The 26,273-nt window shown below is 43.0% G+C and overlaps 1 protein-coding gene across 2 annotated transcripts in view; it reads left to right on the plus strand.

The window, feature by feature from the left end:
• The window catches only part of TTC26 (tetratricopeptide repeat domain 26), a 258,672-nt gene extending 232,887 nt beyond the window's left edge, over nt 1–25,785 (plus strand). For both annotated transcript variants that reach the window (XM_029590355.1, XM_029590356.1), the window contains 2 exons: nt 6,273–6,406; nt 24,713–25,785. In XM_029590355.1, coding sequence (XP_029446215.1) covers nt 6,273–6,406; nt 24,713–24,824 — 246 coding nt within the window. In that variant the 3' untranslated portion in view covers nt 24,825–25,785. The remainder of the gene's footprint in view (nt 1–6,272; nt 6,407–24,712) is intronic.
• Nucleotides 25,786–26,273: the final 488 nt, after the last annotated feature.

The raw sequence follows: 26,273 nt of genomic DNA on the forward strand, positions 1-26,273 counted from the left end.
CGGTGGGGAGAGATATCTTTTAAATCTCCAATCTGGAGAATTTCATATAGACGCCAGCTTTGTATTCTGTAAATGCCACTATAAAATTGATGACAAAGACTTATCTCCCAACACAGCCGTGTTTCGAAAAAGTGTTCTTTCTTCGTCAGGGGAGCATGTCCGTTCCTTCTTTTGCACTCTCGGATGCTGAAACTCCAAATGTAATAAATAAATAAAACTGCACTAACCACATCCTCTGGCAACAAATTCCAGAGTTTAATTGTGCGTTGAGTGAAAAAGAACTTTCTCCTATTAGTTTTAAATCTTCCAGGTACATTACCATTTTGTCAAAAGTGCTTCAGGGATCTTTACTTGGACCGGTGCTTTTCAATATATTCCTTTCCAGATCATTTATAAATATGACTAGTGAGGTTATCAAATTTGCAGATGATACAAAATTATTCAGAGTAGTTAAATCACAAGCGGATTGTGATACATTGCAGGAGGACCTTGCAAGACTGGAAGATTGGACATCCAAATGGCAGATGAAATTGAAGGTGGACAAGTGCAAGGTGTTGTGCATATAGGGAAAAATAACCCTTGCTGTAGTTACACAATGTTAGGTTCCATATTAGGAACTACCACCCAGGAAAAGATCTAGGCATCATAGTGGATAATACATTGAAATCTTCAGCTCAGTGTGCTGCAGCAGTCAAAAAAGCAAACAATGTTAGGAATTATTAGGAAGGGAATGGTGAAGAAAATGGAAAATGTCATAATGCCTCTGTATTGCTCCATGGTGAGACCATACCTTGAGTATTATGTACATTTCTGGTCACCGCATCTCAAAAAAGATATAGTTGCACTGGAGAAGGTACAGAGAAGGGCGACCAAAATGATAAAGGAGATGGAACAGGCCAATGCACTCCCCTGTGAGGAAAGGCTAAAGAGATTAGGGCTGTTCAGCTTGGAGAAGAGATGGCTGAGGGTGGATATGATAGAGGTCTTTAAAATCATGAGAGGTCTTGAATGAGTAGATGTGAATTGGTTATTTACACTTTCGGATAATATTTATTTTTATTTATTTATTTAAGGGTTTTTATAAACCGCGGCACGTTTGGAACATCACCTCGGTTTACAATAATACATAATGCAGCAACGAGCTTTACAAGAAACACGTGAAAGAGATAGCAAAAGCAACAGGCTTAACATTACAACTTCATGAGTTAACAGGAACTGCATAATGGATAAGGGTACAAAAATGTACAGAAGGGCTAGGGGGCACTCCATGAAGTTAGCAAGTAGCACATTTAAGACTAATCGGAGAAAATTCTTTTTCACTCAACGTACAATTAAGCTCTGGAATTTGTTGCCAGAGGATGTGGTTAGTGCAATTAATGTAGCTGAGTTCAAAAAGGGTTTGGATAAGTTCTTGGAGGAGAAGTCCGTTAACTGCTATTAATTAAATTGACTTAGGGAATGGCTCCTGCTATTACTGGCATCAGTAGCATGGGATCTTCTTAGTATTTGGATACTTGCCAGGTTCTTGTAACCTGGTTTGGCCTCTGTTGGAAACAAGATGCTGGGCTTGATGGACACCTTGGTCTGACCCAGCATGGCAATTTCTTATGTTCTTAAAATCCATATTTTTTAAATTCAGAACTCAGGTCTTCGTGTGATTTTTCTGTTTCTTATTCGTAGTATCAAACCATACTGTCTGATGATCACTGGGGCTCAGGTGGGTACCAGTCCAGACATTAGAGACATTATCCCCATTAGTGAGCACTAGGTCGAGTTCACACCTCCTTCGTTGGTTTCATTACCATTTGTTTGAGCAGAGCCCCTTGAAGTCCATCCACTATCTCTCTACTTCTTACAAATTCCACAGAAGGGATGCTTTAGTCTACATCTGGCAGATTAAAATCTCCAACAATCAATACTTCTCCCTTCTTTCCCACCTTTTAGATGTCTTTCACCAGTTCTCGATCCAGGTCTTCAATTTGGGTTGGAGATCACACCAGTGTAAATGGAAGAACCCATCTTGTTTTAGGATAGTCCCTAATGCTTCCTCCCTACACCACATCGCTTGCATTTCGATTGCAATGATATTGTTTTTGACATAAAATGCTACTCTTCCCCCTTTTCTGTCCTCTCTGTCCTTCCTTAATAAGTTATAGCCCGGGATGGCCATATCCCAGTTATGTGGCTCCATGAACCATGTCTCCATAATGACAACAGTGTCCAAGTCTGATTCCATCATTAGTGCCTGCAGATCTGGTATTTTGTTGCCCAGGCTACGAGCATTTGTGGTCATAACTTTACAGCTTTCTTCCCTTGGTTTGCTTATCTTCTTAGTCAAGTTTGCTTAAGTGTGGAATGTAGAGCTGATTGATTTTATTATCTGTTTTCACTTCCTGTATTGCTCAGGGGTGGCATTCCAATTTCGTTGGCCACCTTCTGCCACCCCCATCCTGTAGTTTTAAATGTCTAATGATATATGACCAGATTTTCTAACTTAGGATCTTCTTTCATGCCACTGTCAAATGTAGGCCATCCGGTATCACATGCTGTCTTTTGGCCTAGCAGTCCCATGTGTCTTCACCAAATGCTTTGCAATAATGGTGGCACACCTGTGAAAATGGAGTGCATGTATATTCCTACCTGAACAATTGACTAGTCAAGAGCTGATTACAAGCAGGTGCCATAGAATGGATGTGCATGACCTTCTGGGTGTTGGAGTTACTGGGGTTCATCATCAACTACCCCAAGTCCCACTTGAGCCTGTTCTCTCAATTGGAGTTTATCAGAGCTCTGCTAGACATGACTCAGGCAAGAGCCTTTCTTCTACAATAAAAGACTGTCCACAGTGGAAAGGAACAAGATGAGTCAGCAGATATCATCATGGGACATGCTAAGGATATTGGGCCTCATTGTATCAACTGTACATCCTATCTCCCTTGGCATATCTCCAAATAAGGAGAGCTCAATGGATCCTAACATCATATTGGCTGTAGGCACTCAGGATCTATGAGACAGCATCCATGTCTCACAACCACTCAGGGACACCCTTTCCTGGTGGTGGGACAATTCCAATCTGAACAGGAGCATACCCTTTCAAATTTCTCCAATTGAAACTGTCCTTACCAATGATATGTCCAACCTGGGTTGGGGAATTCATGTAGAGCTCATATAGAGAGACTCCACACCCAAGATCTTTGGTCTATTCAGGAAAAACTTTATCAGATAAACTTCTTGGAGCTGAGGGCAATTTGGTATACTCTAAAGGCTTTTAGAGATTGTTAGCCACATGAGCACCAATGATCATCAGAGATATGGTTTAATATTGCAACTAAGATACAGAGAAGTCACATGAAGACCCGAGTTCTGAATTTCAACAATATGGACTTTGACAAAATGGGGATGTACGTGGAAGAAGAACTGAAAGACTGGGAGAAAATGGGAGAGGTGAACAATAGTGAACCAAATTAAAAGGAGCTATTACAAAGGCAACAAATCTAAATGTTAGAAAAATAAACAAATGTACAAGCAAAAAGAAACTGATTTGGTTTTCAAAGAAGGTGGCTGAAAAAATAAAGGCAAAAAGAACAGCGTTCAGGAAATATATGGGATCCCAAAAAGAGGAACACATGGAAGAATACCTGGTCCAAATTCCACTATCCATTTGTGGAATTGGATCATCTCCCAAAAGATGGTTCTCAGGGCCACATATCTGACAAGTATGGAGAATGTCCTGTGGACCAGGTGGGGGTGGCAGTAGGGTTAGGAAACAAGATATTCCACACACTAGTGAGAGTGGCACTCTAGTGGTAGATCTGTTTGCATCCCCTCTGAACAGAAAGTTCTGTTTGTTCCAGGAAAAGGGTAAAGGACAAACTAGCTTCAGAAGCCTTTGCCCACTGGGGCAAGGGCCTGCTATATGCATATTCTCAAATAATGCTAGTCATGAAGATTCTGTTGAAGCTAAGAGAAAACTGGGGGTCTATGATTCTCATAGCTCCTTTTGGCCGAGACAAATTTGGTTCCCACTTCTCACGGAGATGTCCATCAGGGAACCAATCAGTTTGGGGAATTCCTTAGATCTCATCATTCAAAATCAGGGCAGGTAGTGTCATCCCAACATTAAATCCTTGGCTCTCACTGCCTAAATGTTGAGAGGCTGTCCTTGCAATCTCTTGATCAATCAGAGGATATGTCTTGAGTTCTTTTAGCTTCAAGAAAGGTTTACACTGGGAAGTCCTATAGATTGAAGTGGAGGATCTTTTCTTCTGCTCGACACAAAACTGCTTGATTACTTTCTTCGTTTATCCGTAGACCAACTCAGTAAGAGTTCACCTCAGTGCAACTGGCAAATGTCACCTGCATGTAGAAGTTAGACCCATTTCTGTACAGCCTTTGTTGTTTATATTATGTGGAACTTGCTTCATTTGAAGCCGCTCATCAGGCCTCCAACCATGTCTTGGAACCTCAGTGTGATTCTGTTCCAATTGATGAAAGGTCCCTTTGAGCCACTGCACTCCTGTGATCTGTAGAAGCTGACCTGGAAGGTCGTATTTTTGGTGGCAGTCACTTCAGCATGCAGGATGTGAGCTCCGGGCTCTAGTAACCTATCTACCTTATACCAAGTTTTAACATGATAGGGTGGTTCTGCATACCCATCCCAAGTTCCTGCTTAAAGTGGTATCAGAATTTCATTGTAAGCAGTCAATCGTCCTTCCAACATTTTTCCCAGGTCACAACTCCGCCAAGGTGAACAAGCACTGGACAGTTTGGACTACAACAGAGCCTTGGCCTTCTACCTGGAGTGGACTGAAGCCCATAGAAGGTCCATCCAGCTTTTTGTTTATTTTTATGCCAACAAATGAGGATTGCCTTAGTCAAACAGACAGTATCTAATTGGCTAGCAGATTGCATTTGTTATACCCAGGTGGGACTGAATCTGGTGGGCCATGTCAAGGCTGTCCAAGCCATAGCAGCATCTGTGGTTTTCCTAAGGTTGGCCTCTATGAAGGAGATCTGTAAGGTTGTGACATGGAGTTCTATCCACACATTCATCTCTCACTACTATTTACCCAGGGACTCCTAACGTGGCAGTAGGTTTGACCTGTCTGTCCTGCAGAATTTGTTTTAGGTGTAGAATCAACTCCCTTTTTGTGCCTGTTTTTGTTCCAGGCTACAGCTATTGAGAAAATGGTCAAAAGGCTTGTTGCTAACAAAAATTGTATATTATGCCCAATGGCATTTGTTGTTGCACCCCTTTCTTTTGTTTGGGGCAGTCTGTAGCTAGGGATTCCCCACATGTGAGGACTGTCTTCCTGCTTGTCCTTGAGAATGCAGAGTTGCTTACATATAAGAAGTGTTCTCCAAGGACAGCAGGATATCAGTCCTCGTGAAACCCACCCACCTCCCCTTGGAGTTGGTTTCTGCTTATCATGCTAATGAACAAGACAAGTGGTCCCTTCCTGGACATATGTGGTATATTGGCATGATGGGCATGCCCAGTGAGGCACAGCCAAAGATCTAGAAACTATGGCATAAAAGTTCTGAGCTGGGCTCCATCGGATGATGTCACCTATATGTGAGGACTGAAATCCTGCTCTCCTCAGAATACCTGTTACAGATAAGCAACTCTGCTTTGTTATTTCTGATTAAGTACAAGGAAATTGTGTACCCTAACTATTCTGTTGCATAAGCTAGGTAATAAGGATTTACTTTAAGAGCTATCCATGTTTTAAAAAATGCACATTTTTAAACTTTTCTCTTTCTTATAGACAGACCACAAAATTGCTTAATTATCACCAGTTCTCTGAGTTTCTGATTTTTTTTCTCCCACTACCAAAAAGAGACCAGCTAACATAGGGGCCGATGCAATTAAAATGCACTGAAAGCGGGCACTGAACACTCAGCGCCCACTTTCCTAACTCGCTCCCAGACACCCCTCCTGAGGGCGCCATGCAATATTTAAATTAGGGGTCTCATTGTCAAGGATGCGCTAGAGTCACTTGCGCCTCCTTGACAATGAACAGCCAGGGGTTCAGGAAACAGACACTTCTTAACTGAGCGTCCGTTTCCTGAACCCAACCGCAGGCACTTTTTTTAAACTTATTTTTATTTTTATTTATTTTAAGATTTTGTTCCTCCTACTTAATATCATGGACTGCTGTTTGTGTGTTAGATTCTTCCTTGCTTTGAAATTCAGACAGTGTCACAACCTAGTAACCATCTTATTTCTCCCCATCCCCTTCCTAATACTAACATTTTTTCTTCCTCTGCAGATGGGTCAGTTCTACTACTCGGCCAAGGCCTTTGACGTGCTAGAGAGACTAGACCCCAGTCCAGAGTACTGGGAAGGAAAACGGGGTGCCTGTGTCGGCATCTTTCAGATGATCTTAGCTGGTCGAGAACCCAAGTAAGTGTAACTCTCAAGAGTCTTTTGTGTATGCAAGCTTCTTGCACACAATTCCAGGCTACAACTTTTTTTTTTTATTTAAATTTTTATTAGGTTTATTCATTTAAAAAATGAAATAAATCAAGAATAATGGTAACCAAAGGGGAAAAAAGAAAGAAAAGAAGCAGTAACAAATACAAGTTACATATCCAATAAATCCATTGTAGCCCACATTATGGGGGGAAACATAGCCATGTCTAGATATTATTAGAACATAGAAGGAACAAACTCTGTTTTATTCTATCCAACAATACCTATCCCTAAGCCTTATTTTTTTTCAATCATGTTTTTGTTCATTTTCCAACAAGAACAAGTTATAACACTGTACAAATATCGAGTATTCATACATCTTTAACTAAATCATCAACTTATCTTATCTCCCCAATTCACCTTTCCCTTCCCCCTAATTTCCACCACTAAGAAGCAAGCAAGGAAATAATCTAACTTATCAAGCAAACCCATTAACCATATTATCAGTTCCACCGATCTTCAAGTTTAACCAAAGGGAATCCACTTCCACAAACTCAATCATAACTGCTTAAAACAGTCTCGTATAGGATCAGCTAGAGTATACCAATATCTTGCCAGATATTCATACACCTTTGTCAAGACTAATTTGACTTATTTATTGCAGACAGATATTCAAATTGCAGCAGCTTGGTTAGATGTGCCTTCCACTGAGCACTTGTTGGCACTTTCGAGGAGATCCAAAGAGCCAGAATAGTCTGAACAGCCAGTAAAAAGGAAGTGCTAACAAATGTCTTCTTATTTTCAGTTAAGATCTCCATTATATTGTCAAATAAACCCAGCAGACACACACAAGGCAACCTTGGAATAGACCAAGCTACCATCTGGCCCAACTCTGCCAGGATCTCCTCCCAGAACTTAGAAATCTTCACATATTCCCATAAACAATGGAAAAAGGAACCTTTTTTGTCCAGACATTTTAAACATTTGTCAGTATCACATAATTTGGCTGCATATAACCAGGTTCTAGGCATATATATACAGTGAATTAATTTATAACCTGTTTCGCTTGTTGATACATTTTCTGCCACAGAAATGTAATCTTGCAATATATTCAGAATCTCCATTATTCTATAGTTATCTCAGCCTGTTTTTTACATTTATCGTTTAAATCAGCCAATACTTTATCATTATGTATAGTTTGGATTACTTTATTGAGAGATGAGCAAGAATTACTCTTCCCCCTTTTTTGTAAATATTTCCTATTCATAAGCAAAAAAATGAAACAGATTTTTTCTTACATAATGATTGCACATAGTGCCAATCCTGCAGATATGCATAGAAATCTTTAGAGACAAGGTTAAAGTGTCTTGAAGATCCTTAAAGCTTTTAATGTTTGTATTTCCTAAGAACATTTGGGGCCAAATTTTAAAAGGTGCGTGTGGGCATATATTTATGTTATAAAGTCCAGGGTCGGCATGTGCAAGGGGGTGCACAATTGTGCAACTTGCGCATGCCGAGCCTTATAGCCTTCCTCCGTTCCCTCCAAGGCCGCTCCGAAATTGGAGCGGCCTCGGAGGGAACTTTCCTTCCGTCTCCCCCCACCTTCCCCTACCTAACTCGCCCCCCCAGCCCTACCTAGAACCCCACCTTACCTTTTTTGGGTAAGTTGTGCCTGCCTCCCGGCAGGCGTAGCTTACACACCGGCCAATGGCTGGCCATGATCCCAGGCACAGCGGCAAATGGCTGCTGTGCCTGGAGGTTCCGGCCACATCCCCCCCCCCCCCCCCCCCCCGCCCCTTTTTGCAAGCCCCGGGACTTGTCCGAGCCTTTTAAAATCTGCCCCTTGGTGTATTCCTATAATACCTTTGTTGCTTCATGTTTGGAACAACTTATCTAACCCCAGTAAAAACTGAGGGTTATCTCTCAAGGTCAAGAAAGGGTACAATACTCTGACTTACACAGCTTTTGTTTACATAAAAAACTCCATGCTTTTCTCCCCACCCGTATAAGTAAACTCTGTTTACAATTTAATGTCACTTCTGAACATTTTACTTGAATAATATTCCCTGGCCAATAAGGAAATAGCCATTCTTTTATGAAATCATTGGGGGAAAAAGAAACTTGTACCAGATAGCCAATCCTTTATATTCCTTAAAACACATGCTAGATTATAGTCTCTCCAATTTGAGCAACTCATTTCTCCTTGATTTTTGACCTTCATTAAGGTACTTACAGGAACCCTAGCTTTATGTGCTCCCCACAGGAATTTCCTCATATAACAATTAAGAATTAAGTCTGTTTTTTTTTCAACCATATTGGAAACTGTTGCATTACATAAAGCCATTTCAGCAATTCCATCATTTTTATCAAGTGAATTATCCGAGTCAGAGACAAGGGTAAGGAGAACCAGTTTTTCAGTTTCTGTTCCATATTCTTAAGAAACTGAAATGTTTGCCTCATACAATTTATCTGTTTCCTTTGAGAGTATAATCCCCACGTATCTCATCATCCGTTCTATCCATTTCAAGGGAAACATGCCCTTCCAGTTCCCTTTCAGATTACCACATATTTACAATGCCTCAGATTTGTCAACATTAATCTTCAGCCCTGAGAAATCCCCAAATGTATGATTTCTCAGGACTCCCTCCAAAGACTCCTGTGGGGATGACAGAAATACCAGAACATTGTCTGCAAAGGCCGCCACTGTAACTTCTTGGTTGCCTAATCTAAAACCTTTCGCAGAGGAGTCTGATGCTATCTTTTTTAACAGAGGATCAACCAAGAGGATGTATAGTAATGACGACAATGGACATCCCTGCCTGGTTCCACGATGTAATGGGAAACCATCCAAAATCTGACCATTAGCTATTATAGCAGATCTCAGTCTCTGATATAACAGATAAATTAAATTTTTATATTATCTCCCCCTGAAAACCATACCTCCCCAGGAATGAAAAAAAATATATTCCCATGACACTCTGTCGAAAGCTTTTTCCGAATCAAATCCAACCACCATTGTTGGACATCTTTTTTTTAATGCTTTTTTCCATTGCTATTATCAATTTGGACATATTTACACTAATTGAGCACCCCTTCTCAAAACCTATTTGATTTGAAGAGATAATTTAAGGAAATACTAGACTTAACCTGTCTGCCAGTACTTTTTGCAAAAGGTTTAGCTTCATAATTCAAAAGGGAAATGGGCCTATAGGAGGCAGGATTAGGTAGATCCTTCCCCAGTTTTTCTAAAATGGTAATATAACCCTTGTTATATTTCCCTCAGGAAATTTGTTTCTCCCAGGACAAGCAGGATGGTAGTCCTCACATATGGGTGACGTCACTGGACGGAGCCCTATCACGGAAAACTTTTCTGCCAAAGTTTCTAGAACTTTTGACTGGCACACTGAGCATGCCCAGCATGCTGTGATCCCTCGACCCACAGGGGTTTCCCTTCGGTCTTTTTTTCCACGCTGCAATTTACCTCACGGTTAGGAGCTCTGTGAGAATTCTCACACACATTTCCTCACGGAAGATATATTTAATTTACTTCAGAAATCATTCCCTCATAGGGGTCTCCCATCGGGAAAAAGTTTTTCCACTGTTCGGTGAGTAGAAATATTACTCCGGGTCGGTTCCCGCCGCCACTTTTTTCACTGCCCGCAGGCCATCGTCCAATTTTGGGCCTCTTCCCTGCCATTATGAAAACAGGTTTCCAAAACTGTCCGGAATGTCCCTGAACCATGTCGATTACCAACCCATACAGTGTCTGTGTGCCTCTACACCGGAAACAACCAAGGCGATCCCCACCGATATCGGTGTCGGGTACTGAGCCCCCACAGATCCCTGTGGAGCAGCCAGTAATGCCTAGCCTGCCACCCCCTGTAGCTATGCTATCAACACCAGCTTTCAGGGAGGAACTGGACGGTTTTATCCACCAGGAAGTACTCGATGCCCTCCGAGATCTACAGCCATCGGTGCCGGCCCCCATACCGACACCGGAGCCATTGATGTTTGCACCCTTGCTAACCAGGTTGTATACACTCATCGGTGCCCTTACAACACAACATAGAAACATAGAAACATAGAAATGACGGCAGAAGAAGACCAAACGGCCCATCCAGTCTGCCCAGCAAGCTTCACACATTTTTTTCTCTCATACTTATCTGTTTCTCTTAGCTCTTGGTTCTATTTCCCTTCCACCCCCACCATTGAAATATCTAGCTTGATTAGTTAGGGGTAGTAGGGGTAGTAACCGCCGCAATAAGCAAGCTACACCTATGCTTATTTGTTTTACCCAGACTATGTTATACAGTCCTTATTGGTTGTTTTTCTTCTCCCCTGCTGTTGAAGCAGGGAGCTATGCTGGAAATGCGTGATGTATCAGTCTTCTCCCATGCCGTTGAAGCAGAGAACTATGCTGTATATGCATTGAAGGTGAAGCATCAGGCTTATTTGGTTTGGGGTAGTAACCGCCGTAACAAGCCAGCTACTCCCCTCTTTGTGAGTGTAAATCCATTTTTCCACATTTCCTCTTGCTGTTGAAGCTTAGAGCGATGTTGGAGTCACAGTAAGCATGTGTATGTTTATTGAATAAGGGTATTGTCTCCAGGCAGTAGCCGTCATTCTGGCGCGTCACCCACTCTTCATTGGCGGCCTCTTGACTTTATGGATCCACAGTGTTTATCCCACGCCCCTTTGAAGTCCTTCACAGTTCTGGTCTTCACCACATCCTCCGGAAGGGCATTCTAGGCGTCCACCACCCTCTCCGTGAAGAAATACTTCCTGACATTGGTTCTGAATCTTCCTCCCTGGAGCTTCAAATCGTGACCCCTGGTTCTGCTGATTTTTTTCCTACGGAACAGGTTTGTCGTTGTCTTTGGATCATTAAAACCTTTCAAGTATCTGAAAGTCTGTATCATATCATCTCTGCTCCTCCTTTCCTCCAGGGTGTACATATTTAGATTCTTCAATCTCTCCTCGTACGTCATGCGATGAAGATCCTCCACCTTCCTGGTCGCCCTTCTCTGTACCGCTTCCATCTTGTCTTGGTCTTTTTGTAGATACGGTCTCCAGAATTGAACACAGTACTCCAGGTGAGGCCTCACTAAGGACCTGTACAAGGGAATAATCACTTCCCTTTTCTTACTCGATATTCCTCTCTCTATGCAGCCCAGCATTCTTCTGGCTTTTGCTATCGCCTTGTCGCATTGTTTCGCAGACTTCATATCATTAGACACTATCACCCCAAGGTCCCTCTCCTGCTCCGTGCACATCAGCTTTTCCCCCCCCATCGAATACAGTTCATTCGGATTACCACTCCCCATATGCATGACTTTGCACTTCTTGGCATTGAATCTGAGCTGCCATATCTTCGACCACTCTTCCAGTTTCCTTAGATCCCGTCTCATTCTCTCCACTCCTTCCGGTGTGTCCACTCTGTTGCTGATCTTCGTGTCATCCGCAAAAAGACAAACCTTACCTTCTATCCCGTCCGCAATGTCGCTCACAAAGATATTGAACAGGACCGGTCCCAACACCGATCCTTGCAGTACACCACTTAAAACCGCTCTCTCTTCAGAGAAGGTTCCATTTACCATCACACATTGTCTTCTGTCTGTCAGCCAATTTGCAATCCAGGTCACCACCTCGGCCCTCACTCCTAAGCTTCTCGTTTTATTCACCAGTCTCCTGTGCGGAACCGTATCAAAAGCTTTGCTGAAATCCAAGTATATGATATCAAGCGCTCTTCCTTGATCCAATTCCTTGGTTACCCAGTCAAAAAAATTAATCAGATTTGTCTGACAGGATCTTCCCCTGGTGAATCCATGTTGCCTCTGGTCCATCAATTCTCCGGACTGTAGATAGTTCACTATTCTCTCTTTCAGCAGTGACTCCATTACTTTTCCCACCACCGAAGTGAGGCTAACCGGTCTGTAGTTGCCAGCCTCCTCCCTGTTCCCACAACCCGGGCCACCGATGACAAAGCAACCCGTGCAGCCTCCGAAAGACACGATTCCCATTCCCAAGTCTTCAGATGACGAGGGCACGGATTCCAGCCCAATTTCACCGATGCCTCAACCGATGCCTGGTCCATCAGGGCTCTCGGGACCGAGATGACTTCGGTTCACATCGATGCCCCCGGTGCCACCGAAGCTGCCATCGATGCCACCACAACATCCATCGAAGCCATCAAAAGATCCATCAGTGCCAGTATGTCCTACACCGCCAGCTTTCTTCCCTCATTCAGGATCTCGACCAGAAACCTTCTCTGATACATGGTAAGATGTGGACACCGACACATCCATGGAGGATGTTTTGTCAGAACCATCTCTGCTGGAGGAAAGGAGAAAATCTCTCCCAGAAGATGTCTCCTTTGCCAATTTTGTTAGGGAGATGTAAGAGGCTATTCCCTTTGATCTCATTATAGAGGAAGATGCAAGGCACAAAACATTGGAAGTGCTCCAATTTGTTGATGCTCCAAAGGAAGTCGTAGCTATCCCAGTTCATGGAGTACTAGAGATCTACAGCATCATCTCTGGGAGCATCCCAGTTCTGTTCCTCCAGTAAATAAAAGAACAGATGCAACTTATCTTGTCCAGCACATACCTGGATTCCAAAAACTCAACTGCCACATCAGTCAGTGGTTGTTGAATCAGCACAAAAGAAATCCAGAAGACTTCGTCCACATTCCTCAACACCTCCTGGCAAAGATCAAAGATTCCTGGACATTTTAGGTCATAAAATGTTTCAAGGCTCTATGCTGCTGTCACAATAGCTGCATACCAACGCTACATGACACAGTACCAGAGGAACCTTTGGAAACAGGTTCAGGAAGTAGCCGACACTCATCCTCAGCCAACAGCAAGACAGTCTCAATGCCATATTACATAAAGGCCTTGAAGCTGGTAAACATGAAGTCCGTGCTGCGTATGATTCCTTCGAGACAGCTTCTCGTATGTCAGCAACAGGAATCAGTGCCAGGAGATGGGCCTGGTTAAAAGCCTCAGATCTAAGACCTGAAGTCCAGGATAGACTGGCTGATTTACCTTGCACCGGTGAAAACTTGTTCGGTGATAAAATACAAGTCACAGTGGCTCAATTGAAGGACCACAATGAGACCCTGCGCCAATTGTCAACGGTCATTACTGAGGCCCCCTTTTCTGCCAGAAGATCAACCAGAAGAGACCCTAAAAAGCCATTTTATCGCCAACACAGTTATTACCCACCTCCACCTCACGTGGGGACAACTAGACCATCTCAGAAAGGGTATCCTCGACAGCCTAAAGCATCCAGATCTCAGCCTCCTCCACAAACAAGCCAAGCATCTGGATTTTGAAACCTTTCCAAAGAACAGCAGCCTCTCCACAAATCCAGAACCATATCTACCAGTCAGAGGTCAAATCCATTGGTCTGTGGTCAACATTACCACAGACCAATGGGTTATTTCCATCTTAACCCAGGGATACCATCTAAACTTCCTCATGGTACCCCAGGATTCACCGCTCAATCCACTGTGGATTCAAAAAGATCACACAATTCTTTTAGAGTCAGAACTGTCAACCCTTCTGGGTGCCAAGGCCATGGAACCTGTTCCCCTAGCACAGCAGGGCAGAGAGTTCTACTCCCGCTATTTTCTCATTTCAAAGAAATCAGGCGGCCTCCGCCCCATCTTAGACCTCTGCAATCTCAACAAATTTCTACGAAAAGAAAAATTCAGGATGGTGTCCTTGGGCACCATACTTCCCATTCTACAAAAAGGAGATTGGCTCTGTTCTCTGGATTTTCAAGACGCTTACGCTCACATTCCAATATTCCCACATCACCACAAGTACCTGCACTTCCTAGTGGGACATCAACACTTTCAGTACCGGGTCCTGCCTTTCGGACTTGCCTCTTCACCCTGTGTATTTACAAAGTGCCTAGCAGTGGCTGTGGCCCATCCAAGCAAGAGTCACATACATGTCTTCCCTTACCTGGACGATTGGCTCCTCAAGAGCCAATCCAAACAAGGAGCTCTCGACACTCTCAAGCTCACTATAAATCTGCTACACTTGTTGGGATTTCTCATCAACTACCAAAAATCCCAACTGACTCCATCTCACCGCATGACTTTCATCGGAGCGGATTTGGATACCACAGTAGCCAGAGCCTTCCTACCCAACGACCGCGCAGACATACTCTCCAAACTAGCTGTATCACTGCGCACAAAGAACACAGTCTCAGCCCATCAATTCCTAACATTGCTAGGGCACATGGCTTCCACAGTCCACGTCACTCCTATGGCCAGGCTGGCCATGAGAATAACTCAATGGACTTTGAAATCTCAATGGCTCCAAGCCAATCAACCGCTTTCATCTCAGATTCAAATAACCCACCAGTTGAGATTAGATCAGAATCATGCATTCAGAAGTTTAAAAAACTACTTAAGACCTGGTTATTTGAACAGGCTTTTAATGACTCAATTGAGACTAGCCGTTAATTACTATATAGTTCAGCATTATTACTGCTATTTACGATACTGAGAAGTGTAGTTAGTAGATTGTAAAATAGGGAATTAGAAAAGATAGGTTAGTATCTGTTAGCTGGTGAAAAGGGCCAAATCAGAGATTAGTAAAATTTGTTTTAGTTAGCAAATTGAAAAATGTTAGTTCTTAAAAGGAAAGATATGTTTAGTATTAGTTTAGTATGGTTTTATTGTTATAGTATGTTTTAATTTGATTGATTTTATATTGTAATTATGATTTTATATTATTAGATTTCATTTATTGTAATTTTATTAGAGTTGTTTGTGCAATGTATATTTTTACTATTGTAAACCGACTTGATATCTTGTGAGGAAGGTCGGTATAAAAATGCCTAAATAAATAAAATAAATCTCTTCTCTGGTGGATGAACAAGAACACCTTGCTAACAGGTCTACCCTTCCAGCAACCAGTTCCGCAAGTAACTTTGACCACAGATGCATCTACCATGGGTTGGGGAGCACATGTGAGCAATCGTCAAACTCAGGGTACTTGGACAAAGCTCAAAGCAACTTTTCAGATCAATATCTTAGAGCTTCGAGCTATACGTTATGCTCTCTATGTATTCAAGGACTGACTTTCTCATACAAACAGACAACACAGTTGCCATGTGGTACCTGAACAAACAGGAAGGCACGGGCTCTTATCTCCTCTGCCAAGAAGCTGTGCAGATCTGGGACTGGGCCTTAACACATTCCATGTTTCTTCGGGCCACTTACCTGGCAGGTATACAGAACGTAGTAGTAGAATGCCTCAGCTGACAGTTACATCCCCACGAGTGGTCCCTGGATCCTGTGGTAACAACCAGAATTTTCCAAATCTGGGGTCAACCAACAATAGACCTCTTTACAACCGAACTGAATCACAAAGTGGACAGATTCTGCTCCCTGCACAGGCAGCAAAACAAATTAGCCATGGACGCCTTTGCTTGCCCCTGGAACTCAGGCCTCCTATACGCGTATCCCCCGATACCGCTGATAGCCAAAACTCTCATGAAGCTGCAACAGGACAAAGGGTCAATGATACTCATAGCCCCATATTGGCCTCGACAAGTGTGGTTTCCCATACTTCTCGACCTCTCGATCAGAGAACCAGTTCGCCTGGGCACAGCGCCCACTCTCATAACTCAGAACCAAGGCAAGTTATACCATCCAAACCTTCAAACTCTATCTCTCACAGCTTGGATGTTGAAAGCTTGATCCTCCAACCCCTCAACCTTTCAACTGATGTCTCTCAAGTGCTAGTAGCTTCACGAAAGCCTTCCACACGAAAATCCTATCGTTCTAAGTGGACTAGATTTACCATATGGTGCATGCAAAAAGGTATAGACCCTTTTTCCTGCCCCACTCCATCTTTATTAGACTATCTCTGGCACCTTTCAGACTCTGGTCTCCAGACCTCTTCGGTGAGGGTACACCTGAGTGCCATCTCAGCGTACCACAAGGGAGTAGGGGATGCCCCAGTAATAGCACAACCCCTTGTGAGTAGATTTATGAGAGGTCTTTTACAACTTAAGTCCCTTTTATGGCCACCAGTCACTGAATGGGACCTAAATGTAGTACTTACAAGACTCATGCGCTCCCCGTTTGAGCCTATAGATTCCTGCAATGTTAAATTTCTTACATGGAAAGTTCTCTTCCTAGTAGCCATTACATCTGCTCGAAGGGTTAGTGAGTTACAAGCACTTGTTACATACTCACCCTTTACCAGGTTCCTACATGACCGAGTAGTCCTCCGTACTCACCCTAAATTCCTTCCCAAGGTAGTTACTGATTTCCACTTGAATCAGTCTATATTCTTGACCACATTTTTCCCAAGGCCTCACTATCACCAGGGCGAGAAGGTTTTACACACTTTGGACTGTAAACGTGCACTTGCATTTTATCTAGACCGCACTGCACTCCATAGAAAATCCACACAACTCTTTGTTTCTTTTGATAAAAACAAACCAAGAGTTGCAGTGGGAAAACAAACTCTCTCCAATTGGCTAGCAGACTGTATTGAATTCTGCTATGACAAAGTTGGCCTTCCTCTCTAGGGACGAGTGAAGGCGCACTCAGTGAGAGCCATGGCAACCTCAATAGCACACAATCGTTCCGTACCAATTGCTGACATCTGTAAAGCTGCAACATGGACCTCTCTTCACATATTTGCAGCGCATTACTGCTTGGACAAGGAAGGAAGCCAAGATTCAGCCTTTGGCCAATCTGTCTTAAAGAACTTATTTCCAGTATAATCCCAACTCCTTCCACATCCAAACTGCTGTGATTTTCAGGCTGCTTAATTTTTTCCAACAGCACACGGCTTGTTGTGCCTGTTGCACAACTTGTGCTGTTGGTCTATTAAATATGAGTCAGCCTGTAGCTTGCTAATCACCCATATGTGAGACTACCATCCTGCTTGTCCTGGGAGAAACAGAGTTGCTTACCTGTAACAGGTGTTCTCCCAGGACAGCAGGATGTAGTCCTCACAAAACCCACCCGCCACCCCATGGAGTTGGGTCCAAAATGTTTTATTATTTTATTTTTCACTCGCACCTTTTGCTACAAACAAGACTGAAGGGAGACCCCTGTGGCTCGAGGGATCAAGGCATGCTGGGCATGCTCAGTGTGCCAGTCAAAAGTTCTAGAAACTTTGACAGAAAAGTTTTCCATGATAGGGCTCCGTCCAGTGACGTCACCCATATGTGAGGACTTCATCCTAATGTCCTGGGAGAATACCTGTTACAGGTAAGCAACTCTGCTTTCTCTCTTGGGCATCTAAGAAAAAAAAGCAAGTTTGCTTACTGTAAATGTTGTTTCCGTAGATAGCAGGATGAATTAGCCATGCTGTCATGGGAACTGCCAATCAGGGCCCGGGAGGCGGAGCTTATTAAGCAGAGTGTAGATTTTTTCAGTCTCTGCGGCTGTGCGTGTGTTCCCGCGCAGGAAAGTAACAGATTCTCCTCAGTCTGTATTTAAGCTTGAGCGTAGCTGATGAAAGTGCGACTACCAGGAGGAGGGAGGGCCCGCATGGCTAATTCATCCTGCTATCTACGGAAACACTGTTTACGGTAAGCAAACTTGCTTTTTCCCGTTGATAGCAGGGCTGAATTAGCCATGCTGTCATGGGAGTCCCAAGCTCCCAGTCACGCCTAATTAATCATGCACTGCGTGATGTCGACCTGTGTTAGTTGCAGGGTTTTTAAAAAGGCAATGTGTGCAGAAACGCCTATCCCAGCTTCGCATCCCCTGCTGACTGTTTGTCTATGCAGTAATGAGAAGTGAAGGTGTGAAGTGAGGACCAAGTGGCCGCCTTGCACATTTCTAAGATGTGCTATGGAGGTAGCCATGGCTCGAACCTGATGAGCTCATGGAAGTGAAGGGAGGCGTAAGTTTTGCTTCTTGTAGCAAAACTGAATACACTGTACAATCCAGCTGGAAATGGTTCTTTTAGCCACCGGCAACCCCGGGGCATTCGGGTTGAAGGAGACGAACAGCTGAAATACATGATTTATAGAGTGTGTTCATCGCTTGTAATATGCCAACGCTCGCTTACAGTCTAGCGTGTGTAACAAACGCTCCCTGTTGTTAGAATGAGGCTTTGGGAAAAAGGTTGGCAGCTCGATTGATTGATTGAGGTGGAATGCCGAAATTACCTTTGGAAGAAAGGTTGGATGAGGTTTGAGGATCACCTTATTGTGATAGAATTGTAGATATGGGTCATAGTGCACTAGTGCTTGTAGTTCACTAACCCTATATGCGGATGTTACTGCTACCAAAAAGACCACTTTCCAGGTGAGGTATTTTATATGTGCAGAATCCATTGGTTCGAAAGGTGGTAGCATTAGTTGTTCAAGTAGTACGTTAAGGTTCCATGGAACCGGTGGCTTAGCTACCGGTGGTCGAAGATGAATTAAACCCTTGATGAATCTGGATAACAAGGGATGTTCAGCAATGGAGTGATTATTAATCGGTCTGTGATATGCCGAAATCGTGCTGAGATGCACTCGGATAGATGATGTTGCTAACCCGGACAGGTACAGGGAATGGAGATAATCCATTAAAAGGGTTGGCGAACAGTCTATTGGTGGAATACCTTTTGCTGTACACCAGTTGGAGTAGTGCTTCCATTTAAAGGTATAACTTTGTCTGGTCGATGGCTTCCAGGATTCTAGAAGGATTGCTTGGGCTACTGCAGAGACCCCTTGTGCAGTTAATAGTGTCCGCTCAATCTCCATGCAGTCAGATGGAGGGAGGAATGGAGTGGATGAATGAGCACTCCCTGTTCCTGAAGTAGAAGATCTGGATGGTCTGGTAATCGAATTGGAGGTGCGATCGAAAGACGTAAGAGATAACTGTACCACTTTTGTCTGGACTAGGTTGGAGCAATGAGGATAAATTGGCTGTTGTCCAATATGCATTTTTGAATTGTCGTGGTGATTAGTGGAATCGGTGGAAAGGCATATAGGAGATTGGACGTCCACGGTATGAGGAAGGCGTCCTGAGCGAGTCGTAAGAGGCTTGGTCGAATCGAGCAGAACTGTGTAAGTTGTATGTTTGTTTCTGTGGCAAACAGATCTATCGTCGGAGTTCCCCAACGAGTGAAAATAGTCAGCACCACTTCTGGGTTGAGCGACCATTCGTGCTGGTGAAATATGCGACTTAATGTGTCCGCTCTGGTGTTTGCTACTCCCGGCAGGTAAGTTGCTTGTAAGTGTATGGAGTGTCTATGCATGGTGAAAGATCTGTAGGGCTTCCCTGCAGAGGGGCCATGAACCGGATCCGCCTTGCTTGTTTATGTAAAACATCTCCACCTGGTTGTCCGTGTATATCATGACCCTGCGACCTTGGAGATACTTCTGAAAGGTTTGTAGGGCATTGCGTATCGCTCTGAGCTCCAGGAGATTGATTTGTTCTGTTATTGACCAGAGGCCTTGGGTTTACCACAGATCGAGATGTGCTCCCCATCCCTTCCTTGATGCATCTGTGGTAAGGACTGCATTGTGTTGCGGAGGGCTGAATAAGGCTCCTTTGTCCAGTGTGCGTGGGAGAAGCCACCAGTCGATATCCTTTTTCATCTGAGCCGTCAATGTTATATGGTTCTCCAATGGATGTGAATACTGTTTCCATTGGCGTTTCAGACCCCACTGCAAGAGTCTCATGTGAAGTTTCATGTTTAGCACCGTAAAATTCGCTGCCATCATGTGACCCAAGGCTGTTAAAATGTTTCGAGCCATTGGACACTGCGTTTCCTGCAGGGATCGAAGCAGAGAATGCATTGCCAGTTTCCTGTCTTCCGGAAGGAATGCTCTGGTGCGAATGGTGTCCAGATGAGCTCCTATAAATTGCAGAACTTGCGTAGGTTGCAGGGTTGATTTTGGATAGTTGATGATCAACCCCAGTTCCTGGAGGCAATTGATTGCTCTGGCGAGATGATCCCTCAACAGGATTGGGTCCGAAGCTACTATTAACCAGTCGTCCAAGTATGGAAAGATCGTCATACCCTGTTGACGAAGGTGGGCCTTCACCACCACCATACATTTGGTGAACACCCTGGGTGCTGCCGAGAGGCCTTGTATTGGTAATGCTGTTGGTGGTATTGAAAACACAGGTATTGCCAAGAGGACTGATGGATTGGAATGTGTGTGTAGGCTTCCTTCAGATCTATGGAGCACATCCAGTCCTTGGGCTGTAATAGGGGAAGAATGGACTTCAGGGAAACCATCTTGACTTGTTCCCGAACTATCCATTTGTTCAAGTCCCGGAGGTCTAGAATAGGTCAGTAGCCCCCTGATTTCTTGGGAATTAGGAAATATGGGGAGTAGAAACCCTTGCAACGGCCCGCCCGAGGGATGTATCTGATAGCCCTTTGATGTCGAAGTAGGGCAATCTCTTGGGCGAGCTGGGGGTGTAGTGTTTTCGGTCCCCGAGTTGCTAGATGTGGAATTTGGGGCTTGGTTATAAACAGAAGTTGATATCCATTCTTCACTATTTCCAGAACCCACTGATCTGATGTTATGGCCTCCCAGGCGGCAAAGCAAGCGGTGATTCGTCCGGGAGGGGCTTCCGTCGGGGGAGGTGGTGGCCTGACACCTAAAAAGACTGTGAGTTTTTCGCTGGAGCCGCTGCTTGCTGCGGTTGTTGTCCGGCTGCTTTGGCGCCGGTTCTGGTTGCTTCGTGCACGGCGCCGGTCGTGGGGGTTTCAAGTACCAGTCATTGCATCTTAAATCTTGTTACTTTATACTATGTTTCATGTTTTGTTTTTATTATGTATGTTTTAATCTGTACACTGCATAGACTTTTGGATTTAAGGTTTATAAATTTGTAAATAAATAAACCTGACAGCTTGGATTTGGAGCGTTCAGAAATTGCAGACCTCGATTTGCCTAGAGAAATTGTAGACATATTAATCTCATCGAGAAAGCCATCAACTAGAAGAAATTATGCCTTCAAATGGAATAGATATTCCAAGTGGTGCCAATAGAATGCTTTGGACCAGTTTTCTTGCAGGCCCAAGCACTTGCTAAAGTACTCATTTTACCTTTCAATTCCGAGCTCACCACTTCTTTGATGGAAGTACATCTCAGTGCCATAGCAACTTCTTGTGCCCTGGTGGACAGTAAACTGATTTCTGCTCATTCTGTGATATCTAGATTCATGAAGGGCCTACATATCAAACCTCAGGTACAAAAGATGCTGGTTCCAAGGACTTGAATGTGTCCTCTCTCAAATGATGAAGTCTCCCTTTGAGCCACTAGAGTCAGCTTCACTTAAATTCTTGACATGAAAAGTACCATTCCTTGTAGAAGTGACATCAGCTAGAAAAGTCAAAAAACTTCAAGCTTTCGTCCATTAGCCACCATACATGCATTTCTTCCACAGGAGAATAGTTCTCTGTACTCACCCGAAATTCCCACTAAAGGTTGTATTGACTTTCTATATCAATCAATTGTATTGCCTACCTTCTTCTCATACACATGAAGGAGAAAAAAATCTTCATACATTGGACTGAAAAAGAATATTAGCCTAGTTCAAGAAACAAACCCAACCACATCACCAAACTTCTCAGCTGCTTGTGTCATATGAACTTAACAGGCTTGGCATATTGGTTGCCAAGCATACCTTGTCTAACTGGTTGGCTGAGTGCATTCAACACTGCTACACCTTGGTGACAGACTTGCAAGTTACAGACTTTGTAAAAGTTCATCAAGTGAGAGCTATGGCTTTTTCTGATATTCATCTTTGAGAAGCTGCTACCTGGTCATCAATTCACACATTTACATCCCATTATTGTCACCATAACATCTCAAGGACTGACAGAAAATTTGGACAAGCACTTTTGCATAATCCATTCTCACAGTAGTCCACTCTTCATGGTAAAGTCCAGCTTACTTACTAAGTAAATGCTCCACTATAACCGTCAGCTTGGGACTTTCCCACATGTAATGGCTAATTCAACCTGCTTATTGACAGAAACAGCATGTTTACTTACTGTGAACAGTGTTTTCCATAGATAGCAGGATGAATTAGCCATGGAATACCTGCCGCCGTCTCTGGAGAGTCAATTACATACAGGCCGATACAGTACAGTGCGTTCCGACGGAGCGCACTGTTAGCTGGCATTTGGACATGCTAGCTTTACCCCTTATTCAGTAAGGGGTAATAGCGCGGCCAAAACGCGCGGCCAACCCCCCCCTCCCCCCCCGAACCTAATAGCGCCCGCAACATGCAAATGCATGTTGATGGCCTATTAGGTATTCTCGCGCAATTCAGAAAGCAAAATGTGCAGCCAAGCCGCACATTTTGCTTTCAGAAATTAGCGCCTACCCAAAGGTAGGCGCTAATTTCTTTGGGCACCGGGAAAGTGCACAGAAAAGCAGTAAAAACTGCTTTTCTGTGCACCCTCCGAGTTAATATCATGGCGATATTAAGTCGGAGGTCCCGAAAGTTTAAAAAAGTAAAAAATAAAAAAAAATGTAAAATGGACCCGCAGTTGGCTGGTCAAAAACCGAACACTCAATTTTCCCGACGTCAGTTCTCGAGCCCGCTGACAGCCACGGGTTCAGAAACCGGACGCCGACAAAATTGAGCGTCGGCTGTCAAACCCGCTGACAGCCGCCACTTCCATCAAAAAAGAGGCGCTAGGGATGTGGTAGTGTCCCTAGCGCCTCTTTTTACTGCCGGACCTAATTTTTATAAATTAAAATATTGAATCGCGCGCACAGGAGAGCGGGCGCTCGCCCGCTCTCCCGCGTTTTTACTGTATCGGCCCAATAGCTAGAATTAGTTCATATCAACTGAGGCGGCTCATGGGATCTCCCGCACATGCTCAGTAGAGCTCAAAGCTCTATTAGCTAGGAGAGACAAGTCTGTTTGGTGCTGCTGGATGACATCACCCACTTATAATGGCTAATTCATCCTGCTATCTATGGAAAGCACCATTTACAATAAGCAAACTTGCTTTTTCAAATTTATGGGGTGAATTTTTAGTGTTGCTAGTTTTAAAAGGCCTCTATATGTGAGTAACATTGTAAAAGCCATAAATTACGTGCGTATGTTTGCAGGAGTGAATAAAAGAAAAGGGGGTGGAGTTAGGGCGTGTTGGGGACATTCCGAGGCGGGCCCAGCAGTTGTGCACATAAATCCATATTTTAAATCTGGCAGCCACAGTACGTGGCAGACGGTTAACTGCACATATTTGCTTCTGCTCCTGAGGAGATGTCAGTTTCAATGCTTTAATTTCAATGCCTTCTGCTCTATGTATATTCCTCCCGGTTTCTCCTCCCTGTTGATTGTATTTTTAGCCTAATAGTTACAGTGTGAACCGGTATGATATATGCTTACTAATACTGGTATATAAAAGTTTCAAATAAATAAATAAATAAATAAATGTCAGTCTGCACAAATCTCTGTTAAGGACCAATGGGTGAGGGGTCTGGGTCAAATTGGGGGAGGGGGCATGTAATGCAGGCTGAAAAACCAGAGGGGTCAGATGACCTTGAGATGGACTGGCAAAACTGGTGGACTAATTGCTAAAACTGGGAATGTCCTTCAAATGAGCATGTTTTAAAATCCATTTACCTGTGCGCATTAAAACTGACAAAGTCCTAAGGAAGATATACGAAGTACGTTTGTTTGAATAACAGCTTAGAATTACAAGCATATATAGGTGCGGCAGCTTATTTTAAATCATCTGCATGCATGATTTAAAATTTCAGCATCCGTCCATTATCGTGCCCATTTGCGCATGTATGGGCACCTACACACTGGTTTTAAAGTTTACCATAAAAAATCTACCTCATAGAAAGCAAATGTAAATGTTAGTGGGTACTTTGAACTCATGGCAAGTTTTCACTTTGAAAATAGGTGCAAAGCACAGATTAAAAAGTACCCATGGACTTTATCCTGATGCGGATTGAAAATTGCCCCGAGTTCCATGTGCCATTTATATGATTATTCTATATTTTGCTTGATATGTATTAACATATTATGTTTTATTTGTGGGACTTATCAATATATTTACTGTACATAGTCTTGGTCAGATTTGTAATCCAGAAAGGAGGTTTATAAAAGTGCTCTAGAGGTCAGATATGCTATTATGTTATGATTTCATAGATCTGCTTTTTTCTGGAAAAATGTCAAATGCACCATTTTAAACCGGCAATATTTATTTCTAGCAGTCTTGTAAATAATGCTGCAGTAAATTGTGGTGATCACTAGTACTGAAGTAAAGGAGTCAGTCATACAAATTTCATTTTAAACTGTTCAGTTCTTTTTCATGTTTTGTTTATCAGAGAGACCCTGCGGGAAGTGCTACACCTTCTGCGCAGCACTGGCAGTACCCAGGTGGAGTACATCATCCGCATCCTGAAGAAATGGGGCAAAGAGAACCGTGTGCCCGTCTGATCCTGGAGCCTTCTCAGAAGGGTGAATGCGGCTCACATCCTCTCAGCTGCAGAAAGTGCCACAGCTTTCACCTTGAAAGTCACATCTCAGAAGATTAAATGTGGGCTAATTGCAGGCAGCATTTAGTGCCTTAGCCTGGTGTAAGGCTGGAAACTGTCATATTACCAATTTCGGACTTTCAAATCTAATTATTATGCATCAAGGGATATTCAAGCAGTCAGATCATTTTAAAAACTTAACATTCCAACGCTTCTTGCATATGCTAACAAGAATTCTTAGTGCGTTTTTTAAATCTGTTTCTAAAACTCCAAAGATTTCCTTTAGCTGAATTATATAGTGCCTTCAAAGGCATTCAGGTACAGGGATCAAGATGACACAGCAATGCTTGTTCTATCTCAGATCCAAAGATGAATAAAAGCCCTCTAATTCCATTACAAGAAAGCCCAGGATGCCATTTAAATACAATTTAAATTTCTGAAAGGTTTCCTTTTTAAATTGTTCAACTTAGAAGCATTTCATTTCCCAGTGTTTGGTATATTATTAGGCTGGATCTTGGTTTTGTCCTATTTAAGTGTCCATTAATCTGATAAAATATATATATTTCTCTCTTGTGATTGTGTGTGAAGCAGGTACCTCAGACACAACACTAAATTAGTTTATTTCAACTTTTATATTTATGCTGTATTGTAACTGTGAGCTTCTGGCCAGGTTGCTATTATTAGTAACAAGGAAATAGAACCTTTTATGAAAAAAGCATCCTATGCATTCATAAAATACTATACTTTGATGTTTCTGATGTCAGAAACCAATAGTCAACTATAAAACATTCAAAAAATATAAATGAAATAAATGTTTTATAGAAAATATCTGCTTTATAGTCTGCCACAAAACAAATATAAATTATAGACTGATGAAAAAATAAAGTTTTTTATTCAAATAAAAATAAAATATCATATCTCAAGTTAAGAGTCAGATGGGTTTTGTGCCATTGTCAATCCTGACTTGTTTTGCAGTAAATCATCTGTTTTCCTCTGCTGTTTTGCCTCTGCAATTACATTTCTCAGATGGGTTAGGAATATAGCTTAGTGGTAATGCTGTGCAGTGCCATATGGAGGCTCTGGGTTCTATTTCCAAACCTTGGGCCAGTAGGGGTTTGAGATTTTACAGAGATAATCTCTCAATGGCAATATCTGGTGGCCAGACTTAACATCATTTTTAGCAAGGAGCTGGGGGAGCCACAGCTTGTAGCTCCTGACTGAGAACTGTCACAGTAATGGCTAAGCAGAGCTGGGAAGGGAGTATAAAATAGGGGAAAATCCTTGGGTAGTTGCAAATGAAGGCTCATGATATCAAAGATCCATTAGAGGCCAATTCTGATTTAGCTGAAAGCACAAATGAGTAAGAGAAAATAGGTGGGCCAGAAATAACAAAAAAAAAAAATTCTTTGAC

This window comes from Rhinatrema bivittatum, chromosome 2 (genome assembly GCF_901001135.1).
Source record: "Rhinatrema bivittatum chromosome 2, aRhiBiv1.1, whole genome shotgun sequence".
Classification (NCBI taxonomy): Eukaryota; Metazoa; Chordata; class Amphibia; order Gymnophiona; family Rhinatrematidae; genus Rhinatrema; species Rhinatrema bivittatum.